Below are 26,927 nucleotides of genomic sequence, written 5' to 3'. Positions count from 1 at the left end.
ACACACACACACACACACACATACACACACACACAGAGAGAGAGACTCCCTAGCAACCAGTTCCTTTATCTCGCTCTGGTAAACAGGATGAGTCTGGTTAAAATAATTTTGCTGAAATGTGTTTGTGTTCTGGGTTCAGTGGTTTCTGCTGTCTGGTCATCTTGTTTTCAGTGGTCATCCGAGTTAATAACTCAGCGAGAGACTTTAGAGCATGACAGTTTCACACGCATCCATTCGCTCCTCAGAAAAAGCCTTTTGAGGAGCGTTTCTACAATGTGTGCCACTGGTATGTGACATTTACATTGCTTACATGCAGCAAGTCCATGATCTGATTGTAGTTTGGCACCAGTATAGATGCTTTTTAATATATAACTACCATTGTGTGTTAAATGCAAGCAAGATGTCTCTAGACATCTGAACTGACCACTAACTAGAATCTTTTATAAAACACATACAAGCTGGAGAAATGCACATTGAATTAATTAGGGGCCGAAGTTTCCCAAGTGGAAAAAAAAAACACCCTGGGATGTCTGTCTTTCTCACAGTGCGGCTGTATTACTTGTGGTTAAAGTTTATGGTGTGTTTTAATTATTACACTTGCGTTATTTCTGTTAGCACTCATTGTGAATCAAATGCTGTGTGGTTTGCTAATGAATAGTTAGCATGTAGCTTGTTCGGATCGTGCTGTAGACTTCACCAGTGCTTTGAGTGTGTCACTCCAGGTGTTTTTTATCCATCCATGGGAATCTGCTTTTTTTCCCCATCTTTATACTTGCCTCTTTCGGCTTGGTATCAAGTTTCTTTCTCCAAACCTTTGTGCCGTTCCTGTAGCCTCAGTATGTTGATTTCTGTGATGCTAAGTATGTTTCCTTTTCCCGCAGAGCTCAACACTCACCATATTGTCATGCCACCCGCGTTGTACCCCTAAAACGACTCCTTAAATCTATTTTAGGAAGATCCTGTTGAGCATTTTTAATGCTCTCCAGCCATTTACATGTTAATTCACGCCATCTTTCAGGAAATGTTATAGTTTTCATTCATTTCATTGACCGTGACTGCACACGTCCCTCAATATACTCTAGTCAGTATGAAGATTATATAATTCCCCTACAGAAGGTTCAGTGCACTGGCTCCAGAGGCCAATCCAGCCACTGAAATCTCCTCATTTCTTTCCTTTATCCGTGTAACTATTTGTCAGATCGTCTCCAGTCTGTCTGCAGAGGCTCTTTGAACCAAGCCGGGTCTCTGCACTCACGTCTTTCCGTCTCAGCCTCCGAGCGATACATGTTAACTTTACCCTGTCGAAGTAGCACTCCAGACACACTATGCTGTTTGTGAATCTTTACTCAAGTTTTCCTATTAAGTATATTTCTTTAAAGAAGATAAAAACAAGCAAGAGGGTGGCAACCCGTTTTATAAGATGTTTTCAGAGAATGCTGCATTCATTTAATTTCCTGTACCCCACTGGCATTTTTTAAATAAAATATGCTTAATCACGCATCTACCAAATCTGTTGATGCTTAAGGTCGAATAGTGAGGTAATGCTTAAAACATGAAAAAGAAAAAGCTGAGTCATCGAGGTAAAATATACTTGAAGATTAAAATAAACTTGAAGATTAAAATGCTAACGTTAGCCAGATAGCACTCAAAGCCATGCTTCCTGATCGCATGAACGTGCATTAGAGAACATCTCTACAATATCATGTAACATTCACCAGGGAGAAAACTTTATAATACAGTAGTAATTACAATACAATAGGGTTGCACAATATTCTAGCATTGCGATATTTTTTCATTTTGTAATACATATTGCGATATGATTCAATTTTTTACTAGATGACTTAATATCTCTATTTGGAAAGAATTTATAATGTTAGATCGATTGCGATGATTCTACAGTGGGAGTGCATCTTCATAAAATCTAATTAACTATCTATAAACTTTTGGAGTTCCCCAACACATTTTCGACGTGGTTTGTGCTATTTGCAATGCATTTCTGTATTTATATGTGTTGTGAGTATTTTCATGCATAACAATCTATAAATACAAGATGGTATTCAAGTACAGTCACTGAATCATAAAAATAATTCAATAAATGTAATCATTGTTAAAGTCACAAATGGTACAATTTCTTATGCCTCAATGCTTTAAAGCTGATTATATAATCACAGGCATCAAAACATGCAAATGATTATAATTATAATACAAACTCAACATTGCATATCCTGTGATGTGATTACTGCGAAGGATCACATTGCGATATCGATACTGAAACGATGTATTGTGCAGCCCTACAATACAAAACTTTAAAAAAGAAAGTAAGTTGTTGATGTTTGTCAGCTATTCTCTGTCTACGGAAACCAGGTCTGTGAACACTCCAATGACGTAATTCTTTCTGTGCGAACAGGTTTGAATTTACATATTTTGATAGGTAGGTAGGATAGCATATCGTAATGTTCAGATCAAAAGTTTTTATTGGGCGAACTTTCAACAATCTTCAACAGAATATTTAAATACATGTAAATACATTTGGACCACTTAATTTAATGATTGCTTTCAGTATGTGAAAATACTTTCTGTAAATTAAAAATAAATATTAAAAATAGTTTCTGAAAACAATCACCTATTGTACCTTTAAATTGTTTATATCGTTTGTAAAATTGTTTGTTTGTATCATAAATAGTATTCATAACTATTTTTGTTTTGAGAGTGCATCATGTACACTAATCTTACCGTAGTAAATTAAATAGGTTAAATTAATAATAATCTTAGAATTCTCTTAGAGCATGAATAAATTGGATTGATTCCACAGCAAATATATATTAAAAACAAAAGTAAGGATGCTCCAATTAGGATTTTTACAGCTGATAGCAAGTACCGATTCCTTGTCATGGTGATCAGCAGATAACGAGTATTGATACTTCAAGCTTTATAATGCAAAAAAGCTAATTTTCCCTCCAAGTATGATACTTAAGTGGAGTTTTCTCCTTACCTAAGAGAATAATTTAAGGATGCAGCATATAATCCCTTAAAAACGTCAATTATAACCATTTAGTGTGGACTTGTCATGGTCAGAAGCAGATTTACAGAAAATAATTGATGAAACAGATTTTAAAAATTGCTAAAAAATGATTAACAATGGAATTTAGAAACATTGCAAATGATGGAAGAAGAATTAAACATGTCTGAAAACGTTTGGAGCGCATAATTGATGCATAAGAAGTTAACCTAGCTAATGTAATGCTTAGAACATCACTGCACCTCTCTCAATCTGTTCTCTTGTTCACTCACTCTCGTCACCTCTTCCTCTGCTTATAAACTCATAAACAAACACTTGTAATTGGCGAGCACCGATTGAGTCATGAAATGTGATTATCAGCCGATAACGATTTCCGGCCGATCGATCGTAGCATCCCTATAATTAAATTGTAAAGAACTGTATTTTTATTCCAAGGAGAAATATTTCTTATTTTATGAGTTCTTTTTTAATCAAATTCATTTATGCCATTATATGCAGTTCTTTTGAAAATGCTGTCACTCATGCGTTAAGCTATGCATGTTTGGGTATTTTTCATTGTCTGGACTTGGGTCAGCAAGTCTGTTCTCGGTCAGCGTGTGTGTCTGTTTGTAATTGTGAAGTGAGTTTCTGAGAATTCACCGTCTTTTATGGCCTGATTTAACTCAAGTATGTCTTCCAGAAAGAGACTGATGAATTCGAGAAGCTGTACAGGTTTGAAATAGATACCGGGTTATTGTTTCAATTCAAAACCTGTTGATTGAGACTTGAGACTTGAGCTCTCATGATTGACGTTCCTGAAAGATTTTTGCATTTCAGTGAAGTGACTGTGATATTTACTTTGACAGAGATCTTTCTTTATTATTGATTTAGAAACCAGTTTGGTCAACCATTACTCATTCGTCAAAATCTAACCTCCGTAAACAAATCTTTCTGACAGATATCAAATTATCAAAAAGGATGTGTGTGTGTACAGTACGCGCATATGTTTGAGAAGTTGATTTGAAAAGCATGACAATGGAAACGGTATCGTCATAAAAGTCAAGGGAGTGCTTAAAATGATGGAAAGAGAAAAAAGCGAGGCATGGAAAGAGAAAAAAATGGCAAGGAGTCACAAGATTTTGCGATCATCACTGCATGAAATGTACGTAATGACCAGATGAGAAGGAGTGTGTGTCTCTAATGGTTTATGCAATGTTTTCAGGATTAAGGGAGTTAAAAAGGGCTAAATGAAGGGTTGTTTCGGGTCAGCTTCTCTTCCGTGTGACTGTGTCGATTGTGCGTTTCTGTGTGAGCGAGTATGTGTTCGGTTCTGTGTGTATTTTTGAGTTAAGGCTGTGTCAGCAACATATGATTCTGATTTCAGACAGTCCAGCTTTGAAGTAATTCTGACCAAACCGCTGCGCCAGAATGATGATTGTGTATGTGCGTGTATGTGTGTGTGTAACCTCTCACCATAACTGTCTCTCAGGCCACAGCTGAAGTATGAAAATGAGTGGCTTCATTTCGCTGTGGTCGCTCTGGGGTGAGAGAGGTCAAATATCACATCGAGCTGTGTGTGTATATGTGTGTGTCAGATGCCTGATTTAAACTACCCTTTTAACATGCACAAAAACCAGGAGCAAATGGTTGGTTTTAGGCGCTTTGTAATGCGAGAAGAATTTGGCTCCTATTGCAAATGACTATTGAATAGCAATCCAATATGCAGCCAGCCTGATATCTCCGGCTCTCTGAAATGTTTATACTGCTGATGCAAGCAGAAGCATAAAAGTATAACGTTTATTGTAAATGTATTTTGTAAATAAAGAGTATTGTAATTAGGGTTGTGCGATATGGACAAAAGAGACCTATCACGCTTTTCTTCAACAATTTTAATTACAATTTTCTCACACACATGCATTTTACAGTGTGAATCTGAAACATATTTCCAAAGGAAAATAATTAGATCTTTATCAAAGATAGGCATGGGACTAGGCATGGGACGATGACCGTTTTCAAGGTATACCCCGGTTTGGAAAAGTTAAGGTTTTAAAACTGCCAAAATTTTCTGTAATACCGTAATAGGTATGAGCAAAGTTTTTTATTTACAGTATCTCCAGCAGACAAAATATCCAAAGATGCCATTTTAAGTTGTAAAGAAATCTGTGTTTTTGAAACAAATGAAGACAGCAGAAGTTATGATTCATTTGACATGTTCACTTGGCATGTTTACTGCTCCAAAATCTTATAAATTTTTCAAAAAATAAAATATATTGTTTTCAAAGGGGGAAAAAGATTGAGTTTTTTACCCAGACATTTAAAAAGAATATATTTTAGAGCAGTAATCACAATACCGTGAAACGTGATATTTTTACCCAAGGTTTTCGTACTGTCAGAATCTTATATCGGCCCATGCCTATGGGACGATAACCATATTCAAGGTTTACTGCGGTTTGGAAAAGTCAAGGTTTTAAAAGCTGCCAACATTTGCTGTTATACCGTTCCTACGGTATATACAAGTTTATTTTTTGGGTGGGGGTTTTACATGTTTGTACAACTAATTTATTTAGTAAGTTAGGGCAACAGTATCTCCAGCAGAAAAGGACCCTCCACATCTAAAGCTACTGTTCCAAAAATATTTTAAATGTTTCTTAAAATAAAATATACTGTGTTCAATGTGAATAAAAGTTGTCGTTTTTCACCCAGACATTTAAAAAGAATATATATTAGAGAAGTAATTACAGTACCGTGATATTTTTATCCAAGGTAATCATACCGTAAGAGTCTCATACTGGCCTTATAATCAATAGTCTTATAATCAAAGACCTGTAATATGTCTCTAAAACAGACTTAAGGCAAATAATAAAACAAAAATCACCTAGTAAAGATGTAACAAATTGCCTCTAGAACAGACCTATGACAAAACAAATAAATAGGCTACTGTGTGTTTGTGTGTGTGCGCGTGCTGTCAGATTCAGGTAAGGCTCCAATGTTCTGATATTCACGTATAGTCACGTAACAAGAACTGAGCGATCAGCTTTATACTTTGTATACAATATACACATTTCAGTAGACTAATTACCACAGACAAACACAGAACACCCAAACACCCAGTGTTTATTAATTTTCTCCATAAATAAAACTTGTATCAGAACTGCAGCAATTTTTTGTTAGTTTGTTATGTCAGTTTTATGACTAGTATTAACAAATAACATGTAACATATTTCTGAGGAATTTGAGAGCTCCTTTATTCTCCACAGACAGCAAGGTTCCTGACTAATACCAAAAAGAAAAATAACTAGATAACTAAAAATATCAAAAAGCATCTTCAAAACAGACCATATGTCTTAATGGGTCAATCAGAATATTATCAAGCTATAAGAATACTTCTGCACAGACATTAAACGGAATGATGACTTTATTCTACAGTTCCTTCTCTTCAGTGTCAGTATATGGCATATCATACCTCTAATGCACCTGTGCTTTGTTTTAAACACAAGAAGTAGTGCACTAGCATCGGGATATACAGTTGAAGTCGGAATTATTAGCCCCCTTTGAATTTTTTTTTCTTTTTTCAATATTTCCCAAATGATGTTTAACAGAGCAAGGACATTTTCACAGTATGTCTGATATTTTTTTTTCTGGAGAAAGTCTTATTTGTTTTATTTTGGCTAGAATAAAATAAGTTTTACATTTTTTAAAACCATTTAAGGTCAAAATTAGTAGCCCCTTTAAGCTAAATATTTTTCAATAGTTTACAGTACAAATTATCGTTATAAAATAACTTGCCTAATTACCCTAACCTGCCAATTAACCTAGTTAATCCTTTAAATGTCATTTAAGCTGTATAGAAGTGTTTAGAAAAATAGTTAAATATTATTTACTGTCATCATGGCAAAGATAAAATAAATCAGTTATTAGAAATGAGTTATTAAAACTATTATGTTTAGAAATGTGTTGAAAAAAAATCTTCTTCATTAAACAGAAATTAGGGGAAAAAAATAAACAGGGGGGCTAATAATTCTGACTTCACCTGTACATCACTGCACAGTGCTCATGATCATGCACAATATACTGACACTGAGCAGAAGAAACTGTGGAATATATTTTAATGATTTTGCTTTGTTTTATATGTGCACAAAAGTATTCTTGTAGCTTAATAATATTCCGATTGAACCACTGAACTAGCAAAGATGAACGAAGGTTGATGAATGAATGAAGGGCATTGGAATGACATTTTTAATTTTTGGGTCAACTAACCCTTTAATGTTTAATGGTATTAGTTTGTAAAAAAAATTTAAACAAGATATATTCATATTAGTTGTGGAGTTAAGTGACTCTTCAATTTATGTCAGAATATGAAAATAATAATAATACAAATAAATAAATAAAATGTAAAAAGCAAACAACAACAATGCTTTCATTTATTTAAAGGATTATTAACTGATATTAATAATGTGGTTTTGGTTTCAGATTTTCTACTCTCTCCTTTTTTTTTACTAGAATTGGCTCCATTTTTAACACTGGGATCTTGTGAAGGATATGCAGACTGGCTGGTGCTGCACGCAGTCAGGAATAGCTCAAAGAGCAATTGGCAGAGTTTCTCACATTTGACTCTTATCATTAGTTATTCTGCTGTTTAGAACAATAGTATCTATCTTCCTTCCTCTCTGTTACCTCACCGTGACTGAGAGGGCCTGTTTGCTCCACTCTGAATAGGCATTGTCGACGCGCAAATGTGAAGTCAGCTAAGAGAAATGAACCGTTTTTGAAAATTATAGTAATCATTACTGTAAACATCCATTCTGAAGACTTCATACACAAGAGTAACACATTTAAATCTGTGGAGAATTGCAGACAAATATTGGCTGAATATTCACTTTTGGCTTTGTGGTAAATCTGACCTCTTTGGCAAGTACTAGTACAAAAAGACATAGTCAGCTAAACAACTTTTTTTTTCCTGTCCTTTGAGGCAGAAGGAAAGAGACTGAGGAAGAAAGCAGACAGAGAGTTCATCTTTCTTTGTCTTATGGGACGTCGAGCACCAGGTGCACCAAAGCGAGAAAGATTTCTGCTGTGCGTGTATGTGTGTGTGTGATGACAGTCTGTCTTATGATGTAAGTGTATGGATGCAGTTGCTGTAGCGATGCCCATGCAAATATCCCAGTGGGCAATGAAGGTCAGTGATGCATGATGGGTCACACTACTCATGGAGCTAATGCACGTAATGAGTGTTTGTCTGTGTGTATGTATACGTGTGTGTTTTTTAGATCCATGTGAGCAAGATCAGAACAGAGACAAATTGACGCTTAATTACATTCCCAATTTCCCATTGTGAACAGTCTTGGTTCTCTACTTGCTACGCACAGGTTCAAAATATGACAAGGGCAAACAGGTCTTCAAGGTCAGGACCTGAATGAAACATGCTTCAGTACGTGTTGAGTTCTGGATTATTGAGAAAACACACACACAGACGGATGGACGCACACAGCTTTCCCCTCTGCTCCATTAATCCCAAAATGCTTTACCTAGAAATGCTTTTAATATGGTCCGAATATAATAGGCATAATGGTCTGCGCTGTTGTTTTGAAATGGTCTAATTTGCGAGAACACAGATAGGCATCTAGAAACAGTAACAGAATGTGCTGGTCATTTTCTTCACTTACAGGTAATTTGAGTGAATGGGTGGCAGTATTTAGGAAAGAAAGAGAGAAATAAAGAGAGAAAGAAGGAAGAAAATCTGCTAGCAAAACAAACGAGACAGAAGAAAAAGAAAGAAAGATTAAAGAAAGAAAAATAAAATTTTCAGGATAGAAAAAATAAAGTAATTAGCAAATAAATAAAGAAAAATAAAATAATCAGTAAAGAAAAGAAGAAAGAAAGAAAAATAAAGTAATCAGTAAAGAAATAATTCAAGAAAGAAAATAGAAAATAATCTCTAAAGTAGAGCTGGGCGATAAAATCTATATCAATAAAATCTATTGTCAATATCGATAATAAAAAAAGTTTTAGTATGAAGCGCTATAGTTTTATTAAAATGTGGCTGCTGAGCGCACGCCTTGGAAGCAGTGCCAATAAGTTTAGGGTGTAAATTTGTCATTTCCGATAGAGGCGCACGACTTGCACGACACGCACATGGGAACGACACACACATGTGTGCAAGTGGCGCACACGTGATGCTAGCACATTTTCCAGGTAAATCTAGTGGAAAAACATATGAACTTTTCTGAATGCCACAAGCACACTGCAATTCATGTAAGTAGAACCAATCAATCTGCTTCACCCTTTGAGAAAACACTTGATGGTCGCCTACAGTAGTTACGATAGACTCTATAGAAGGAAATCACACGCTTGCGCTTGTCAGAATAACAACACACACAAAAATGAGTGCAGTATAGCAGCAGTGAGGAGACTGTAAATAAAAAGGATGTAAGAATGTCACCAGAGTGGCTTTTTGGTTTCTTTTCTTGTGCATCCCAGCCACTAGCTAATGTAGTCATCCAACTTCACTGTTTGTAATGTTGCAGTATGTATTTAAATAATGATGGTTGGTTCATTAACTTGAAAGCTCAGATTTGATTATCATAATTCGTGTTGTTTTCAGAGTTTGAGGTTTACTGTATCTTTATTATTGACACTTTATAGATGTTGATCTACCTTTACCATTGCACACACTTTGTAACATTTTATTTATCAAGTTTAAGAGTTTTTTATCACTATTTTTTTTATAAAGAGATCAGATATTTTGTTTAAATGTTTTTGTTTTTGACAATTAAACCTATTTGCCTTAGTAATGTTGGTAAATTAAAATAAAGGTTGAATAAATGAAAAACATCCTAATATTTCTAAATTTATTGTTAAAAATATTCAAGAACTATCGATATTGAATTATATGAAACATGATATCGTGATAATTCTTTTGCAATATTGCTCAGCCCTACTGTAAAGAAAGAAAAAAGAAAAGAAAATAATCAGTAAATAAAGAAAGAAATATTCAGGAAAGAAAGAAGAAAGAAAGAAAGAAAGAAAGAAAGAAAGAAAGAAAGAAAGAAAGAAAGAAAGAAAGAAAAATAAAGTAATTAGTAAAGAAAGAAAGAAAATAATAAATAATCTGTAAAGAAAGAAAGAAAGAAAGAAAGAAAGAAAGAAAGAAAGAAAGAAACAAACAAACAAACAAACAAACAAACAAACAAACAAACAAACAACAACAAAAAAAATGATCGTTAAGGAAACCGACACACAAGAAAGAAAAGAAAAAAACAAATAGGTATATAGAAGTAAGCAGGAATAAAACTGGATAAGAAATGAATAGATATGAAGGGATAGAAAGGAATGATAATAAAGAGGAAAAAGTGAAGAAGTGAAAAAAAAACGAAGTCAAGAAAGCAAATAAAAAACTAGAAGGAAAAAACAAAGAATGAAGCAATGGAAAGTGTAAACAGACAGTAAGCAAGAATCGTAATGAAAGGGAAGAAGGGAAGAAATAAACAGAGACAGAAAGGAGGAATCAATCAAACAGAAAACAAACAGGACACAATAAAAAAAGAAACAAACCGAAAGAAAGAAAGGAGTGAGTGGTTACATGATAGAAGTGTTGAATTCCATCAGTCCAGTGATCCATGCAGAGAGAGAGAGAGAGAGAGAGAGAGAGAGAGAGAGAGAGAGAGAGGAACAGCAGGCCGAGTCTCCTCTTGTTTCATTCCTCCCTTCGTCAAACCTCATGGTTGTGTTGCTTCATTTTAAAGGATTTTCTACTAGAACAATATGAGCTTTGTTGAAGATAACAAACAATGACCCCTAAAACACACACACACACACACACACACACACACACACACACACACACACACACACACACACACAGAATCTGACATTGTTGAGTTTTTTGTGTTGTGTCTTTTGAGTTCTTCCATATGTGTATGTGGATAAAGAGGCACAAGGTACTGTAGTTGCTAAGGGTTGGATGGTTATTGCATTTAAATTTATGTCTACAACACACACACACACACCCATACTCCCATTGAGCCGCTCGTCCTGCGGATTTAAAGGTCAGCTGTTCTGCGACTGCTGGACCAGTGCTGTGATCTGATTGGATGAGCTTTTGGAAGATCTAATCTAGCTGTGTCTGATCTGATGAGTTGTGTACATGTGTGTGTGTGTGTGTGTGTGTGTGTGTGTGTGTGTGTGTGTGTTTGAGTGACCCGTCACTGGCTCTCTCTGTTATGTCGACTGCATTAGAATGAACACTGACCCAAATCTCAGAGAAAAACACACATGCTCATCCACTAAAAGGCTGAAAACACTTCATCTATATTAGAGCGTACATTGTCCAAAAGCTGTTTTTCAGATCTTTCCATTTTTTTTGTTACGTTTTCCCTGAAGGCTGAGTCCAGAGCGGTTGGCTATAGCGTGGCTAACTCACTCAGCGAAGCATCTTTTCCTTCTGCTCTTTGATTCGGTTACTCATCAGTCAGAGACTCGAGGGGGGAAAGCGCTGGGCTCTGCCGACTGAAACGTGAAATGTTACAGCTCACAAATATTCGTTTTGAAAGCCTGAGTCAGCTGTGGTTGTGAACATTTGAAGTGCACCGTTCATTGAGGTTTGGATCCTCGTGATGGGAGAACTTCAGCTCAATCAGGGCCTGTCGTGTGGATTTAACAGCTGGATGGTCATACTTGAAAATATGGTGCCAAAACCGGAGACGTGAAGCTGAATATTCAACGCTCGCTTTGAAACGGAGCTATTCTTCAGTTCTCTGTAGTTACAATATTCCATTTATGGAGAATAATGAGTTTGATACAGTTTTCCAAATCTTCTGTTATTCAGAAAATAATTACAATAATAGGTGGTGTAGAGGCGCAGTGGGTAGCGCTATTGCCTCACAGCATGAGGGTCGCTGGTTCGAGCCTTGGTTGGGTCAGTTGGCATTTCTATGTGGAGTTTGCATGTTCTCTCAGTGTTCGCATGGGTTTCCTCCGGTTTCCCGCACAAGTCCAAAGACGTGCTATAGGTCAATTGGGTGAGCTAAATTGTCCATAGTGTATGTGTTTGAATGAGAGTGAATGGGTGTTTCTCAGTACTGGGTTGCAGCTAGATGGGCATCCGCTGCGTAAAACATGTGCTGGATAAGTTGGTGGTTCATTCCGCTGTGGCGACCCCTGATTAATAAAGGGACTAAACCGAAAAGAAAACGAATGAATGAATGTATAACAATAATAATATATTCTTCTTTTTCCTCTTATTATTAGTCAATTAATAAAAATAAAACTCCATAGTAACAATAATAATATATTTAATAATAATAATAAAATAATCCAGTTATTATTTATAAACTAAAATACTAATTCATTGTAATAATAATAATAATAATAATAATAATAATAATAATAATATATTTATTAATAAAATATTCATTATTATCAAAAAATACAAATTCACAGTAATAATAATAATAATAATAATATATTTAACAATATATTCTTCTTTTCCTTCTTATTAATTAATAAAAAATAAAACTCCATAGTAACAATAATAATATATTTAATAATAATAAAATATTCCAGTTATTATTAATAAACAAACATACAAATTCAGAATAGTAATAATACTACTACTAACATTAATTGTTATTATTATTATTGTTGTTGTTGTTGTTGTTGTTGTTGTTAATATTGAAGAGGAATGCTCATAACAATGGAACAACATAGCAATTATTTATAAGTTACGAAACTTCTTTCTGATGGAGTATCATTATTGCACATCTCTTTCCTTATGTTTTGTTTTGTCCTGATATTGGTCTCATTCATCCCTTTCAATTCATAACTTGTAAAATATTTAATTCGTATAGTATTATTTATTACCATTAAATAGCCTCACACACAAAAAAACTATCAAAATAAATGACAAAAACGACCTAAAATGAGCCATTAAATAATCCTGCTGGATACATTGGTGCGTCACTCATTGCAAGACAAGGAAATGAGCAAACAGTGCCCAAAATATTGTATTAATATTGTTTTTATACGCTCATGAGGTCCTCCATGGTGGCAGAAGAATGAGCAGAAAGCTGCAAACAAACACACACACACACAGCACACCCACACTATACAGTACGTCAGTCAATAAGAGATACTAACTGGGGCAACACTATATTTATTGTGACAAGACTGAATATTTCATTCTTTGTCTCTCTCTCTCGCTCTCTCTCTCTCTCACACACACACACACAAACACACTTAGAGACAGATGGTAAATCCCCAGCCCCTTCACATTTTTTAATGTGTGTTTACACCTTGTGTTAAATCTAAATCACGTTAATCTCCCAGCGTGGTCATTGGGGATTTGCGCGCTTGTGTTTATGGTATATTCTTTATTTAAAAATACCTGCTTTGTTCTCTCGACACGAGCCTGACTAAAAATGAAGTGTCTAATTCCATCCATGCAGCAATTTCTTCGTTTTTTTTGTACACATAGGCAGGAAACTATTAAGACCAAAATGTTCTGACGGTTTAAAATCCAGCAGTGATGTAGTGACAACAGAATGTGGCCACAGAAATGCTTCATAGCAAATCCATCCCATTGCGAACAGTACACAGGGTGGGATTACCCTGCCAGTCTGGAATGTGTGTTGTGTTTTAGCCTGGAGTGAGTGAGTTTTGTGTGTGTGTGTGTAGAGCAGCACCGTGTGATGTTATTCGTTGGTTGGCACGGTGACAGGTTGGCATGGCGCTACCGTAAGGAGACTGGCACTTTGCCTGCTGCCATACATCTCAATCTGCATGACATCATAGCAGCTCCTAGCAACCACACACATCACCCCTCCCCCATACACGCCCACAAAGGGCCATTCACAAGCACGGTGCCCTGGCCTTTCTCCCTCACTGGAGGCTCTTTCTGAGCTCCGATCCATACTGACATTAGAAAGTTATAGAACGCCAATACTGGTCAAACGGGATGATAACTAGACTAAAAGAACAGGAGCTGGTCTTCAAGTGATGGTCATGTTGAAATGGAAAGGAAAATCGGTATTTGCAGGGCTAAAATTATATAAAAATAAATCATAATAACAGAGAGGGAAATAAATTATCTGGAAGCAAATTACAGATTTGTATGAATGCTGTCATTTAAGTGATTTATAGTGTGTTTGCTCCATATAATTAATGCCACATTGTTTCTATACATTCAGTCATTTTCCTTCGGCTTAATCCCTTATTTATCAGGGGTCGCCACAGCGGAATGAACCACCAACTATTCCAGCATATGTTTTACACAGTGGATGCCCATCCAGCCGCAACCCAAAACTGTGAAAAACACACACACACACACACACACACACTCCTACACTACGACAAATTTTTATTTACCGAATTCACTTATGCCACATGTCCTTGCGCAAACACGGGGAGAACATGCAAACTCCACATAGAAATGCCAACTAGCCCAGCCAGGACTCAAACCAGTGACCTTCTTGCGGTGAGATGACAGTGCTAACCACTGAGCCACCGTGTCGCTTGTTTCTATACAGCTAAATATTAAGAGACCACTTTTAAAGTTTAAAGTCCAGATTCTTTAGGTCTACAATTATTCAATTTCTTCCTAGAAGTTATGCGTTTAATTCTGCTACAAGGCCACAATGTTGCAACATAGATCTAATGTTGGTCACACGTGATATACAGGTTAGAGTTCACCAAACTTGAACTTTTCACAGAACAGAAAAATGAACAATTTCCTCTCATAAGTTTGCATTTGGGCTCTCTCACATTGCTATGGGTATACGGAAGTCGATGCAACAAAAAATGTTGTATGAACAACACCTTAAATGCTGACTTAATTTTATGAACTATTCCTAAAATATATTTTGAAGGTTTGTTTGTTAAAAAAAAACTGTTTATGAGAGTCCTTCTGATTAGGGTTTAGTCGATAGACGATGCCATCGTCATTTGCTGATGGCCGATAGACATCACGATCCTCTGCCCCGCCCCCATCGCAGCAGCAACCCGTTCACACTAATACGTTTTAGTTTTAAAATGGCATTTTAGCTGGTATTTAATGGCATTTAAGCTCCATGCAGTCAGCAGGTGCTTTAAGCACAAAACCCCAGAGAGCAGTGCACGTCCGACAGTTTATCAAGGACGCACCACTGAATCGCGTCTCATTGTAGTTGTTAAACGTGATATTTAATTAACCTTGTCTCTATCTAACAACTCTTCAGTCTTTTGAATCTATCAGGTAAACAGCATCAGTACACTTCTTCAATCTTTCGCTTTCATGCTTGTACTTAGTAATTTTAGCGAAAATATCAGATACTGTTGGTTGGTTCCGGCTGGTTGTGCACCTTTTTTACCAACCAAGTTTGTCGACGCCATTATAATGAAACAGATCACTCTGCCTATTCATGCCTGGGTCCTGCAGAAAAAGTGATTGACAGGTGGCAATTTGTGTGTAACTTATCTTTATTTATTTATGATGGGTAAAACAAAGACCTTGTGGGTCAGGTAGTTGAAACGGTAGGCTACAAATTATTAATTTGTGAATTTATTAATTATTCATAAATAATTAATTCACCGCCGCCTACGACAATGATGCCATCGTCAATCGTGATGTTCCACACATGAGACATCGAATGATCATTGCGATGTTTCACATTAGACATCACTATTTTACGCATGCTCTGGAGACCTAATTTAACTAATTTAATTAGCTTTACTTTCACCTAATAGCATCCTATGATGACAAACTGTTTCACATGATTCGTTGCTCAAGCTTTAGCATGCTTAGCTGAACAAGTACATGACAATTACTACGTTTACGTCACTACAATATCCACATCTCCTCTGGAGTTTCATGTAATTTCAGGTGATTCACTTTGAGTTTATTGACTTTAACTGCAGTTAACGGCACTTTCACTTTCATTCTGGAACATTTCATGCATGCCCCCCATGACAAACGAGATATTGGATGTGAGAATCAACTCCTGGTAGAGTGTTGTTTTAATGGAATTTGATACCGCACGCTGTATAGGGAAAAAAAAACCTCCGCATTTCATGATGCAGGTGTCTGTGGTCCTTCACTGACTCGGTAGGTCCTGAGAATAGCGTCAAGTAGCCATGTGTCTATAGACGATCCTGTCGCAAATGTGGCGAAAATCCTACATGATGGTAATAGTTTGATTGCAGAGTTTATATGTCTGTACTGCACTTTAATAATGCCACTAAAATCGGCACACTCCACATGTTTTAATTCCATTTCTGTTTAACTCGATTATGACTTTAGTCAGAATAAGGTAATCAAAAATCTTAGTTTACATCTAAATCAAAGTATTGTCTTAATTGCAATTATTAAAATCAGATTATTGGTGTCAATGTAAACGTACTCAATTATTCATAGTTTACACCACTAACAATATTAGTCCAAAATGCCTTGATTTAAATGAACAAGAAAACAGGTAACATTTCCAAATTAAAACAATCAGTTGGTTTGTTCGGAATTGTAGTAACATTTGACACTTTAGGACGAACTTACTACTTTTTAATGTGTCAAATCCACTGAGAAATCACCATACCCTGTGCAATAGCTGTGAAAGTGTGTTTTAGTGAATAAGCATTTTTCCTTATCTTACCTGGTCTATAGTTGCTCATTAGTGCTTACACATACACACATGCACTCTCAGCACTTCTCACTCACACCTCTTAATGAGCACAAACTAATGGAAGCTAATAATGTGTATGCGCGTACGTGCGCGAGCTTGAGCGGGTGTAATTGGGGGTTAAATTGAATGAAGGTGGATCACCTGCTGTGACAATATCGGTTTATTTAACTACATAATGGGAGCGTGTGTTGGTGCATTTTCTATTTATGAGTGTGTGTGTGTGTGTGTGTGTGTCCCAGCCAGAGCAAACTCACTTTCTCACGCTTATCTCTCTCTCAAACACATAGCAGAGATGCTACATGGCTCTAAATACACCGTGGCATATTTTAGGCCTGTCTATGGCTCCCATCACTCAAACTCACAGGGATCATTCTGAAGGAAATGTTGAGGCTTTTGGGCCTACGCAAGAGAAGGAGAAAATTCATACACATGGATTTTCTTACTGCATTGCTGTGTGTGAGTGTGTGTGTGTTTGTGCATTCCCATGGGATCAGATTACTATCATAGGCACTAGTAATAGGAGAATACACTGGAGCTTTTTTTCATCTTGTCCATATTCTGAGACACACACACAAACGTTAGTTTGTTTTTGGATGTTTCTAAGGTAATATTAGGTTGCAATGTGTGATTTAAGGGCAGAATGAGCATTTCTTTTGCCAAAGGACTGTGTGTGAGTGTGTATACGTGTGTTTGCTTGTCTGATTTATAGAGGTAAATTAGGGTTTCCTTTTCCTGCTTTGGTTTGCAGCAAGAAGTCCAATCAAAAGTGGTATAAATCTAAACCTAATTCGCCCTGACAATCACAAAACCCCTCTGTTTTTTCCCCTCTCTCTTCAGCAACGTCTAATGGAACACAGGAAGGGTTGGAAAACAGAGAAGGTGGGGTTTGTAGCACGAGATCCATGAAGATCATCATGAAAGTGGGCCAAGGTGAGTCACACACACACACACACCTTCTTTATCTTCAGCATGTCCAAAGGTAAAGTCATTTAAGCCCCATTTGGTGCACGATTAAGTCAACTGACTCACTAACCACCAATTAGATTTAAGTTAAACATTATCTAAGTTAGCATTACCTCATAACTTCACATTCACACACACAGAGCGTACATAGTTTAAGTCATAAAAGCCATCTCATAAGCAGGATCCTGACACCCGAATGTAAACAAATGCATTCAAACATATGCTGTGCTGAAACTGATTTCCTTGAATGTTCTCATTCCTAATTTGTTATGAATGCGATCGTATGTTTCAGATCCAAATGCACCAGATCCAGATTTACCAGACCTCCCGGAACACTATGACAATGAGATCAAGGACCCCACAACCAGCCCTTCTCGTAAGATCGACCGAGGCAGAGAGAGAGAAGTGGACGGGAACGGATCTAAAATGCCCGGCAAAGGTGAGGAAACACAAATCATCTGTGTTTACGCCAGCTGGTTTGGGATCATGATGGTGTTTTCCTATTACTGACATGGGATGTTCAGAGGGCAAACTGATCTGGGATCTGCCACAGTAAATGTCACTGGGAAACCCAACAGATGAACTGCAGCAATGCAGAACTACTGCCTCCCTCAGGCAGCCGCGTGTGTGTTAGAGAGAGAGAGAGAGACAGGAGTTAATGTAGCATGTCTTTATCACGTCCTAGCAGCCATTAACCTACGGGAGGTCTAAACTTCATTAGGAGAGAAAGAAAGAGAGAAACATGGAGACAGAATCATTAAGAGAGAACAGAGGACTCAAACTGTATCTCTGCAGTGATCACAGCGCTTAAGATTCCTGAGGTCAGATTCTTCCTCTCAGAGGACACATTACACTCAAGACATGAACCGCTATTACATCTTCTCAAAATCGGCTAGCTGGTGGGTTATGTCAATGACCAGCTGACTGATGTGTATAATTATGCTAGGTTCGGATTCACCTGATATCATTCAGACATGCTTGCATAAGATGTTGGTATGAAATGGAAATTCATACCTTTTATTACAGTATCAAAACCAAATCAAAGTGTAGTGACCATGATTTTAAGACGTTAATGATTTATTTGTAGTAAAATCATGGTTAAATTTCATAAGGGTGCTCGTATTGTACAATTCCTCAATTCAAGAGTTCACACTTAGCTAAAGCTAATACTGATTGCCAGTGTTGAGGGTAATTCATGATAAGTAACGCGCGTTACGTAATAATATTACTTTTCTTAAGTAACGAGTAAAGTAACGTATTACTTTTAAAAATAAACAATATTATTTAAGTTACTTTAAAAAAAAATTTAACGAGAGTTACTTTTTAACTTGTTTAATTTGATTTTACTAAATATATTGTAGAATAAATATATTGTAGAATATATGTGAACAGACAGTCGGCTCGCACTCAACATCATCATCAGGTCTCTTTTCTTTCACAGTAGATGAGTCAGTGTACGGTTCTAGTAACTGAATAACTCAGGATATTGTTTTATTTCGAGTGAGAGGGGGTATCTGGTATGTTAGTACTTACTGAAGACACAGACCGTTTCACGACAACTCCGTTCAATTTAATTTACTGGTTCAACCGGTTGACTTAGAAGATCGGTTAAAACGTTTATTCATTCGTGAATTGGCCATCATCACTGCAGACAGTCAGAAACAGAAACATTGGCAGGCTGAATACTTACAATTTTGCAATGGATTCTTGTTATTTGAACTCATCAAAGAAAAGAAGTGGATTGTTGTTAAGTGTAGAGTATGTGTAGGTAAAACTCTTGACAACTGTTAGAAAAACGACATTAAAACAAACAAAACTGGATGTGAAGCTCTACACCTGAACCCACCTCCAGCTAAACAACAAATGATTGACATCAGTTTTACCAGGAACTAAAAAAAATGGTTATTGCTTTATTGTTGAGGAGATGCAGCCACTGTCTAAGGTTTTTTTCTCTTTTGGTTAACAATTTACACATTTGTCAAGGCCATGTGAAGCAATTTATTCAATGTATAAAGCTCAAAGATTTAATTTGGTTTGGGGATTTTTTTTATAGTCTTACTGTTCGTTTTGTTATTAAATATTTTAAAGGTTCAAAGTCTGTTTTTGCCTTAATAAAATATTTGATGTTAGTACTCTTAGCCTTTATTGCAATCTTTATCTCAATGGACAGTGAATTTACTTAACTAATAACACAAAACATTCAAAAGTAGCAAACACATTACTAACATACTTTCATTAATCTGTATATACAGCATGTAGAGCTCTGGGCTCAGATAGTTCTATCCTACATTTTTTTGAGGAAAATGAAGGTGTAGGTCACAGGTGTTAATTCCAGTTTCTGGAGGGCCGCAGCTTGGCACAGTTTAGTTCCAACCCTAATTAAACACACCTGATCAAACTAATTGAGTCCTTCGGGCTTGTTTGAGATCTACAGGTAAGTGTGTTAGAGCAGGGTTGCAACTAAACTGTGCAGAGCTGCGGCCCTCCAGGAACTGGAATTGACACGTGGTGTAGGTTAAATATGTAATGTAATGTAATGTAATGTGTGTATTTATATAGCACATTTATTGTGTATGGCCATACACCCAAAGCACTTCACAATCATGAGCGGGGTCTCTCCACACCACCACCAGTGTGCAGCATCCGCTTGGATGATGCGACGGCAGCCCCAGGACAACGGCGCCAGTGCGCTGACCACACACCAGCTATTGGTGGAGTGCAGAGACAGTAATAGAGCCAATTCGGTGTATGGGTATGATCATAAAGGCCGATTGAGGGACTTTGGCCAGGACACGGGGGTTACATCTCTACTATTTTTACAAGAAGTGCCATGGGATTTTTAATGACCACAGAGATTCAGGACCTCGGTTTAACGTTTCATCTGAAAGATGGCACTCACTGACAGTGTAGTGTCCCCTTCACTTTTTACTGGTGCATTAGGACTCACACAGACCGCAGGTTGAGCGCCCCCTGCTGGCCTCTCTAACACCACTTCAAACAGCAACCTAGTTTTTCCCATGTGGTCTCCCATCCAGGCACTGACCAGGCTTCAGTGAGTAACCAGTCTTGGGCTGCAGGGTGATATGGCTTTGGCATATGTGGTTGTTAAATGCAGAGCTTCTCTATAAGAAACGTGAAAAAAAAAAAAACACCTGCAAGTTCTGAAAGAGATTCTGAGTTCTGAAACCTCAGGGAGGTAAGGAAAAGTAACGCAAAAGTAATTCAAAAGTAATATAGCGCATTACTTTCAATAAAAAGTAACTAAGTAACGGAATTAGTTACTTTTTTGGGGGAGTAACTCAATATTGTAATGCATTACTTTCAAAAGTAACTTTCCCCAACACTGCTGATTGCAGGTTTGGCATGTCGTCCCAGGAGAGAGCCCTGAGCTTGGAAGTCCTTGAGCCCAGGGCTCCCTCCTAGTTAGTATAGAAGGGGGTCCAAGATCAGGTCTCGAGAGCTCAACTAGTATAGGAGGAAAAAGATGGGTGGATGGGGGGATTCTTCAAAACTGAAGATAAGGGAGGTAATGAAAATGGCTATTAATGTAGCCTTGAATTCATCTGATTGATTTATTGTTGATTGTTGATGTGAGACCAGCCGTGGTCAGTCATGGCATGTGATCCTCCTGAAATGAGTTTATAAAACTTCACTTAAAAGCTATTTCCACAAAAACAATATTAAGCAGAACAAGTTTTTATACATTCATAATAAATTAAAGTATTGTGCTGAACTAGCATTTGGAAGGATTATTTCAATCAGGGTGTGTGTTGTTTAGCTTCATACCGTTGTTAAATACACTTGACAACATGGATTTTATTGTCAGGCAGAAAACTGTGTATTCGTAATGCAGGAGTCATCGGTAGCCGTTTCAGCTGGCAGCGCAACAATACACACAGCAACAGTTTTATTTACTTTAATAGTAGCTCAGTGCCAATGCTAACAAACACTAAGCCTTTTTTTCTACAACCATCGCAGATTATCTTTACCTCAGACAACTGAGGCCAACACTAAACACTGTTAATGAGAGCACGAACGTCGTTCCTAATGATAATTCACACTAAAAGAGAAAAACGAGTGTGCGCCACCTTTTAACGTCTACCCTTTTCTTTTCAGACACAAGAAACCAGGATAACAGTCCCGGGTCTGTAGAAGGAATATTCGGCTCTAAACCAGCTCTCTTCGCTGCCATCGGAGCAGGCTGTGTGATCTTCCTTCTAATCATCATCATCCTCATCGTCTTGCTGCTCAAGCTTCGCAAGAGAACCCGCAAGCACTCGCAACCCAGGGGCGGGACTGCCCTGTCACTCAGCACTCTGGCCACGCCCAAAGGAGCCACCCAGGCCGGCTCAGAGCCCAGTGACATCATCATCCCCCTGCGGACAACAGAGAATAACTACTGTCCCCACTATGAAAAAGTGAGCGGAGACTATGGACACCCCGTCTACATAGTGCAGGAAATGCCGCCCCAGAGCCCTGCCAATATCTACTACAAAGTCTGAGCGAATGAGAGCCAAGCAAGCGCAATAAGAACTCGTTTTTTGTAAGGTATCCTGAATCTTTTTTCATTGCCTAACCCCGTCTGCGAGAGGATGGAGAGGGACAAGTGGAAAGGAGGAACGTAAAAGACTCCGTGGATGATTCCTCTCGGATTTCCCTTCCCTCCGTCCGTTTTCCGAACACTACACTGTGTGTATGTGTGTGTGCCGGTCGCTCTCGATGTGTGTGAAACGGCAGAAAACCTTCCCCAAAATTGCGTGGCACTCAGGCACGGACTTCACCGCTGAAGATCAGCCGACAACCAATCACAGAGGGATGCTAGAGTGACATCACAAAGCAGGAAGCTCTCAATTGTGTGTGCTTTTTTGTACTTTTTCGCTTCGTTTTCTTTCATTTCTCAATCCATCACAGTGTTTTGTTTTTATCAGTATCGCTCTGAATCTTGCAGCTTTCACAGTGTCTCGCTCAAAGAAAAAAATGTCTTAAACACTGTTACGAATGCCGCTCTCATCTTCACACACTCAATATACGTCCTCTCATCTCATTTCCCAGCGTCTCTCCAGACACTCATTCATTTTACATGCTGTAGAGGCAATTGAACAAACACACTCGCACTCACACACACTTCGGTGTTCACGGGTCAGTAACAGACAGCCTCTCGGTGGAAAAGCGAGTGAGTGAAAGACGGAATATAATATGTAAACACCAGTGCCAGACCATCCAGAACTCCCAGTCTGCGTTTTTGTCCACTCGACTATGGTTTCAGTTCAAATTCTCTCTCCTCTCAGCCCAGCACAAGTAGATGCTTGCTTTTTGTTGTCAGTGGTGTGTGAAGTGCTGAATAATGTTTGTATTTTGACATTATTATTATCATTCTTTTTCATATTCTGTCTCCCAAAGGTTTGTAGGTTAAAATCATCTTTAGGGATTTGCCTCTACACCATGAGCCTGTGACCTCTTTTCAGTCACAAAACAAGCTAACGCGTATCTTTGCATACTTTAGTCCACTAACATGTCTTTTTTTTGTGTGTGTAATTCATGTCGCTCTGTTCGGATGTAAACATGGAGACGTAACAGTATGAACGTGTGTATGTAGAGTCTCACGGAGAAGCCAAAAATTCATCGTCATACATTACAGAACACGTGACATTTTGCCTTCACCTCTGCTTCTTCTCAGATATGCACATTAATCTTCTGTGTTTGCATACAAACACAGATAGGGGAAAAAATCATGCACGAATCAGAGATTCAAAACATGCTCTCCATATCATCCTGGAAAATCTAGTGCTACGTCTATTTTTATATGGACTGCACACGAAATGATAAACAGCCAGGAGTGGCGGCAGGTGTGTTTACGCCTATGCTAATTTCAAATTAGCAGCATTTGCATCTGGCCTCCAGCGCAGCCAATCAGAGGAAGCCTCTCTGTCGCTTTCTCGCGAAATAGAATTTTAAAATAAGATTTCATTTAGATTTATTGATGTTGTTTTCTGTTGTCGTTTCCTCTTAATTTAGTTTCTAAGGCCCGAGATTGTGTAAATAATGTATGTTGGGAAAAAGTGTTGAATATAAAATTCCATTTTATTAGAGACCCTGTTAATGAAAATATAATTAGGATTTTTGAAAATGCAAAAGCTTTTGTAAATAGTCTTTTTTTGGAAAAAGACATTTTGTAATTAAAATGTTTCCTGTTTTTTTGTTTTTTTTTCTCATTCGATTTTTGTTTCGGTTGGTTTTTGATGAAGGAGACTTAGAAGCCCCTGTAGAATGGGTTTTAAAAGGTCAGCCTAAAGCAGCAAAAAGACATGTAAGTCCCCACACACACACATAAACACTGACACACACTTTATCCTCCCTGTTACACAAGGGGATGGTGGTATTTTTGTTTTGTTTCATTTTTTTACAAATGCTGTGATGGAACCAGGTCAGAAATTCCATGACATGGTTCATGGAGGAGGAAAAGAGGAGAGAGAGAGAGTTATTACCCAAGAAATGCCTAAACACACGCTGACACACCAGTAAATCTTATAGCACACAATATACACACAGCCACCATCAGATACAGGGCAAGCACCAGCAAACTAGATGAACAAAACTAAACCAGCAACAGCTTGTGCGACAAAACTGAATATTTATATGTGTGTCTGAGCCATTTATGGCAGATCAGGTCTTTATGAATGACATTAGAAGAGCACTTTGAAATTCTTGACTTTTTTTTAACCCATAAAAATGCAGGGGTGCACCGATTGCACTAGTCAGCTCTTTGAAGTGGAGGTAAGACTGCAGTAAATTTGTTTTGCAGCACAAACACCAACAGTAAGCATCCCTACAAATTTAATTTAAAGCAAAATGGCAATATGTGCACTGTATATAACTGAAGTGATTCGTAAATATTAAGATATTTTATCGGAAAAGTTGTATTTTTGGCTGTGCATAAAACGGTGTACCCCATTCCCGGTGTCTGTCTCTGTATGTTGTTAAACAGCAAACGCTGTGAATAGTTTGTGTGGTGTTTTGGATCAGCGCTGCCATTGCCGTGCTCATTCAGTAACTGACTGTTTTTTTGCTGCAGGCTTTTTGCAGCTTAGCTTACACATTTGGTTCGCGGCACCCTTAACAGCTGTAAGGCATACACTTCCTTCGACGTTTGTCTGAGTGAAAATAAACACTCAGCCTCCATGTTTATCAGATTGGTCTCGAGGCTTTGCTTCCGCTCTAATGCTGCAGTCAGACACCTGTGATGCTGCGTGGATCTTTCTGACATCTGGTAATAACGTCTCTCCAAGTCAGGAGAACGTACTTAAAAACCTAAGCGTTCAAGCAAACGCATACACTCTCGTGCATACACTCCCCCTCAGGCAAAGAGACAGATTGGTGGTGACTTTTGACCCTGTAAGGATTATCACAATATTATGAGAGAGACAAATCTAATGAGAAAACCTTTTCCCTGGCCTAGATCCATCCCCATCACACACAGTTCATCCACTCTTTCACAAAATTTACTTGTTCATAGAGCGGGTCAGTGCAGTGTTGAGGCCTTAGGCCAACCGCGACTCCCACAAAAAAAAAACAGAAAGCTTGTGCTGCACAATGTTTCCTCCTGCTGTTGCTGATTTATTTTTAATTATTATTATTATTATTCAGTGAACTACATTATTATTGTTATAATTTTCTTTTACTAAGATTTTGTTGCAGATTCAGTATTATTGATTTCAGTTTTGATGTATGTGTTGGCAGTGCTGACGCCTGTGGCAATGGCGTTTTTTTTCGTTTTGTTTTTGTTTTGGTAGATTTCACAGTGTCCTCAGAGTTCCCCGATATATGACACTAAAGCCAAGTCTCACCTCTCAGAAAGCGTTTTAAAAGGATAAATAAAGTTTTTCCTATGGAAGCCGCCTGTCTCTTGTGTTTTTGACTGCATGTCTGTGTGAGAGACCTGATGAATGGATGAATTTGGTGCGTTTGCAGAAGTGGATTTCTGTCTGATGGACTTTATTTGTCAGTTTTTCGACGCAGGATACACACAAACAAACTGCGTCGCTATTTCAAACACTTGGAGCTGTCTCAGCGAGTGACGCTCTCTGTGTCACAAATATTTCATAATGCCTCTGGGTATCTGTCCCCGGCCACTCAAGACTCGCACACAAACACTCTTGTTTGACTTCAGCGCATTAAACTTTCATCGAGTCTATAGTCAGTCGGTATCTGGAGTGCAGAAAGCATTCTGTCTCATGTCGAACGGCATTTGTGGAAGATGCCTGTTTTCTGTTGTCTGCTGTCTTGATCGGGGTAGCATTACTATATGCTATATAAACCTTTGAAACACATGTGTAAGTTATCAGACGATTTTTGCTTTTGTTCAATTGGTGGTAAAAAATTGGTGACAGATTTAAAATAGTGCTATAATATTTTGCCACATGTGAACTTTAACAAAATGCACAGATCAAGTACTTGAGTAAAATTATCCAGTTATTCTAATATAACATAACTTTAGTAAAAGCATTATATACTAACTTTTACTAAAAGTATTTTTGCAGAAAAATACTTGATTTATTTAAAAATAAAAAATATTAAGTGATGTTTATTTACAGGAACACATTTATTTCATTACACACAAAAAAAAAACCTCATACAATGATAACTACTATATGATGTGCAAACAAATTAAATTAACTAATAATACCATATGGCTCAGTACAGGGGTGTCCAAACTCAGTCCTGTAGGGCTGGTGTCCTACATATTTTAGTTTCAACCCCAATTAAACACATCTGAACTAGCTAATCAAGCTCTTTTTAGGTATACTAGAAACTTCCAGGCAGGTGTGTTGAAGCAAGTTGGAGCTAAACTATGCACGACACCAGCCCTCCAGGATCCAGTTTGGACATCCCTGGCATAGTATATATATAAAAAAAAACATAATGTGCATAAACGTACAATATTACTACAGAAATCACATAGGGCAAAATGAGTTAAGATTTTAAGAAAAATGCTATTGTTTATATCTAAAATGAACAATAACTAATTTGTATTATTTGTGTTTAACAGTTTCATTTTTAAATAAAATATGAACCCATTTAGGCTGTAATACATGTATACAGTCAAGCATTTCATACAACTGGATGTTTAACAGCAGATGCTGTTCACAATTTACTGACAGTTGTAACCTAAATATAAAAATAAATCCTAAAGTTCAGTATCAGTAACTTACTATTCAGTAACTCAAGCTCTTTTTTTAAGTCAGACCCTTGAAATATATTAATTGTTAACTTTATACTCTTACTGACCGGGTGATTTGAATCAGTAAATTGTTAACTGAAAC

The 26,927-nt window shown here is 37.4% G+C and overlaps 1 protein-coding gene across 1 annotated transcript in view; it reads left to right on the top strand.

Annotated features, from left to right (window-relative positions):
* efnb1 (ephrin-B1) overlaps window positions 1-25,498 on the top strand; it is a 58,283-nt gene extending 32,785 nt beyond the window's left edge. Inside the window, exons 3-5 of the mRNA XM_056458100.1 lie at window positions 17,482-17,574; window positions 17,900-18,046; window positions 21,724-25,498. Coding sequence (XP_056314075.1) covers window positions 17,482-17,574; window positions 17,900-18,046; window positions 21,724-22,109 — 626 coding nt within the window. The 3' untranslated portion in view covers window positions 22,110-25,498. The remainder of the gene's footprint in view (window positions 1-17,481; window positions 17,575-17,899; window positions 18,047-21,723) is intronic.
* Window positions 25,499-26,927: the final 1,429 nt, after the last annotated feature.

The sequence above is a fragment of the Danio aesculapii genome, chromosome 5, assembly GCF_903798145.1.
Source record: "Danio aesculapii chromosome 5, fDanAes4.1, whole genome shotgun sequence".
Classification (NCBI taxonomy): domain Eukaryota; kingdom Metazoa; phylum Chordata; class Actinopteri; order Cypriniformes; family Danionidae; genus Danio; species Danio aesculapii.
This window is presented reverse-complemented; position numbering and strand designations above follow the sequence as displayed.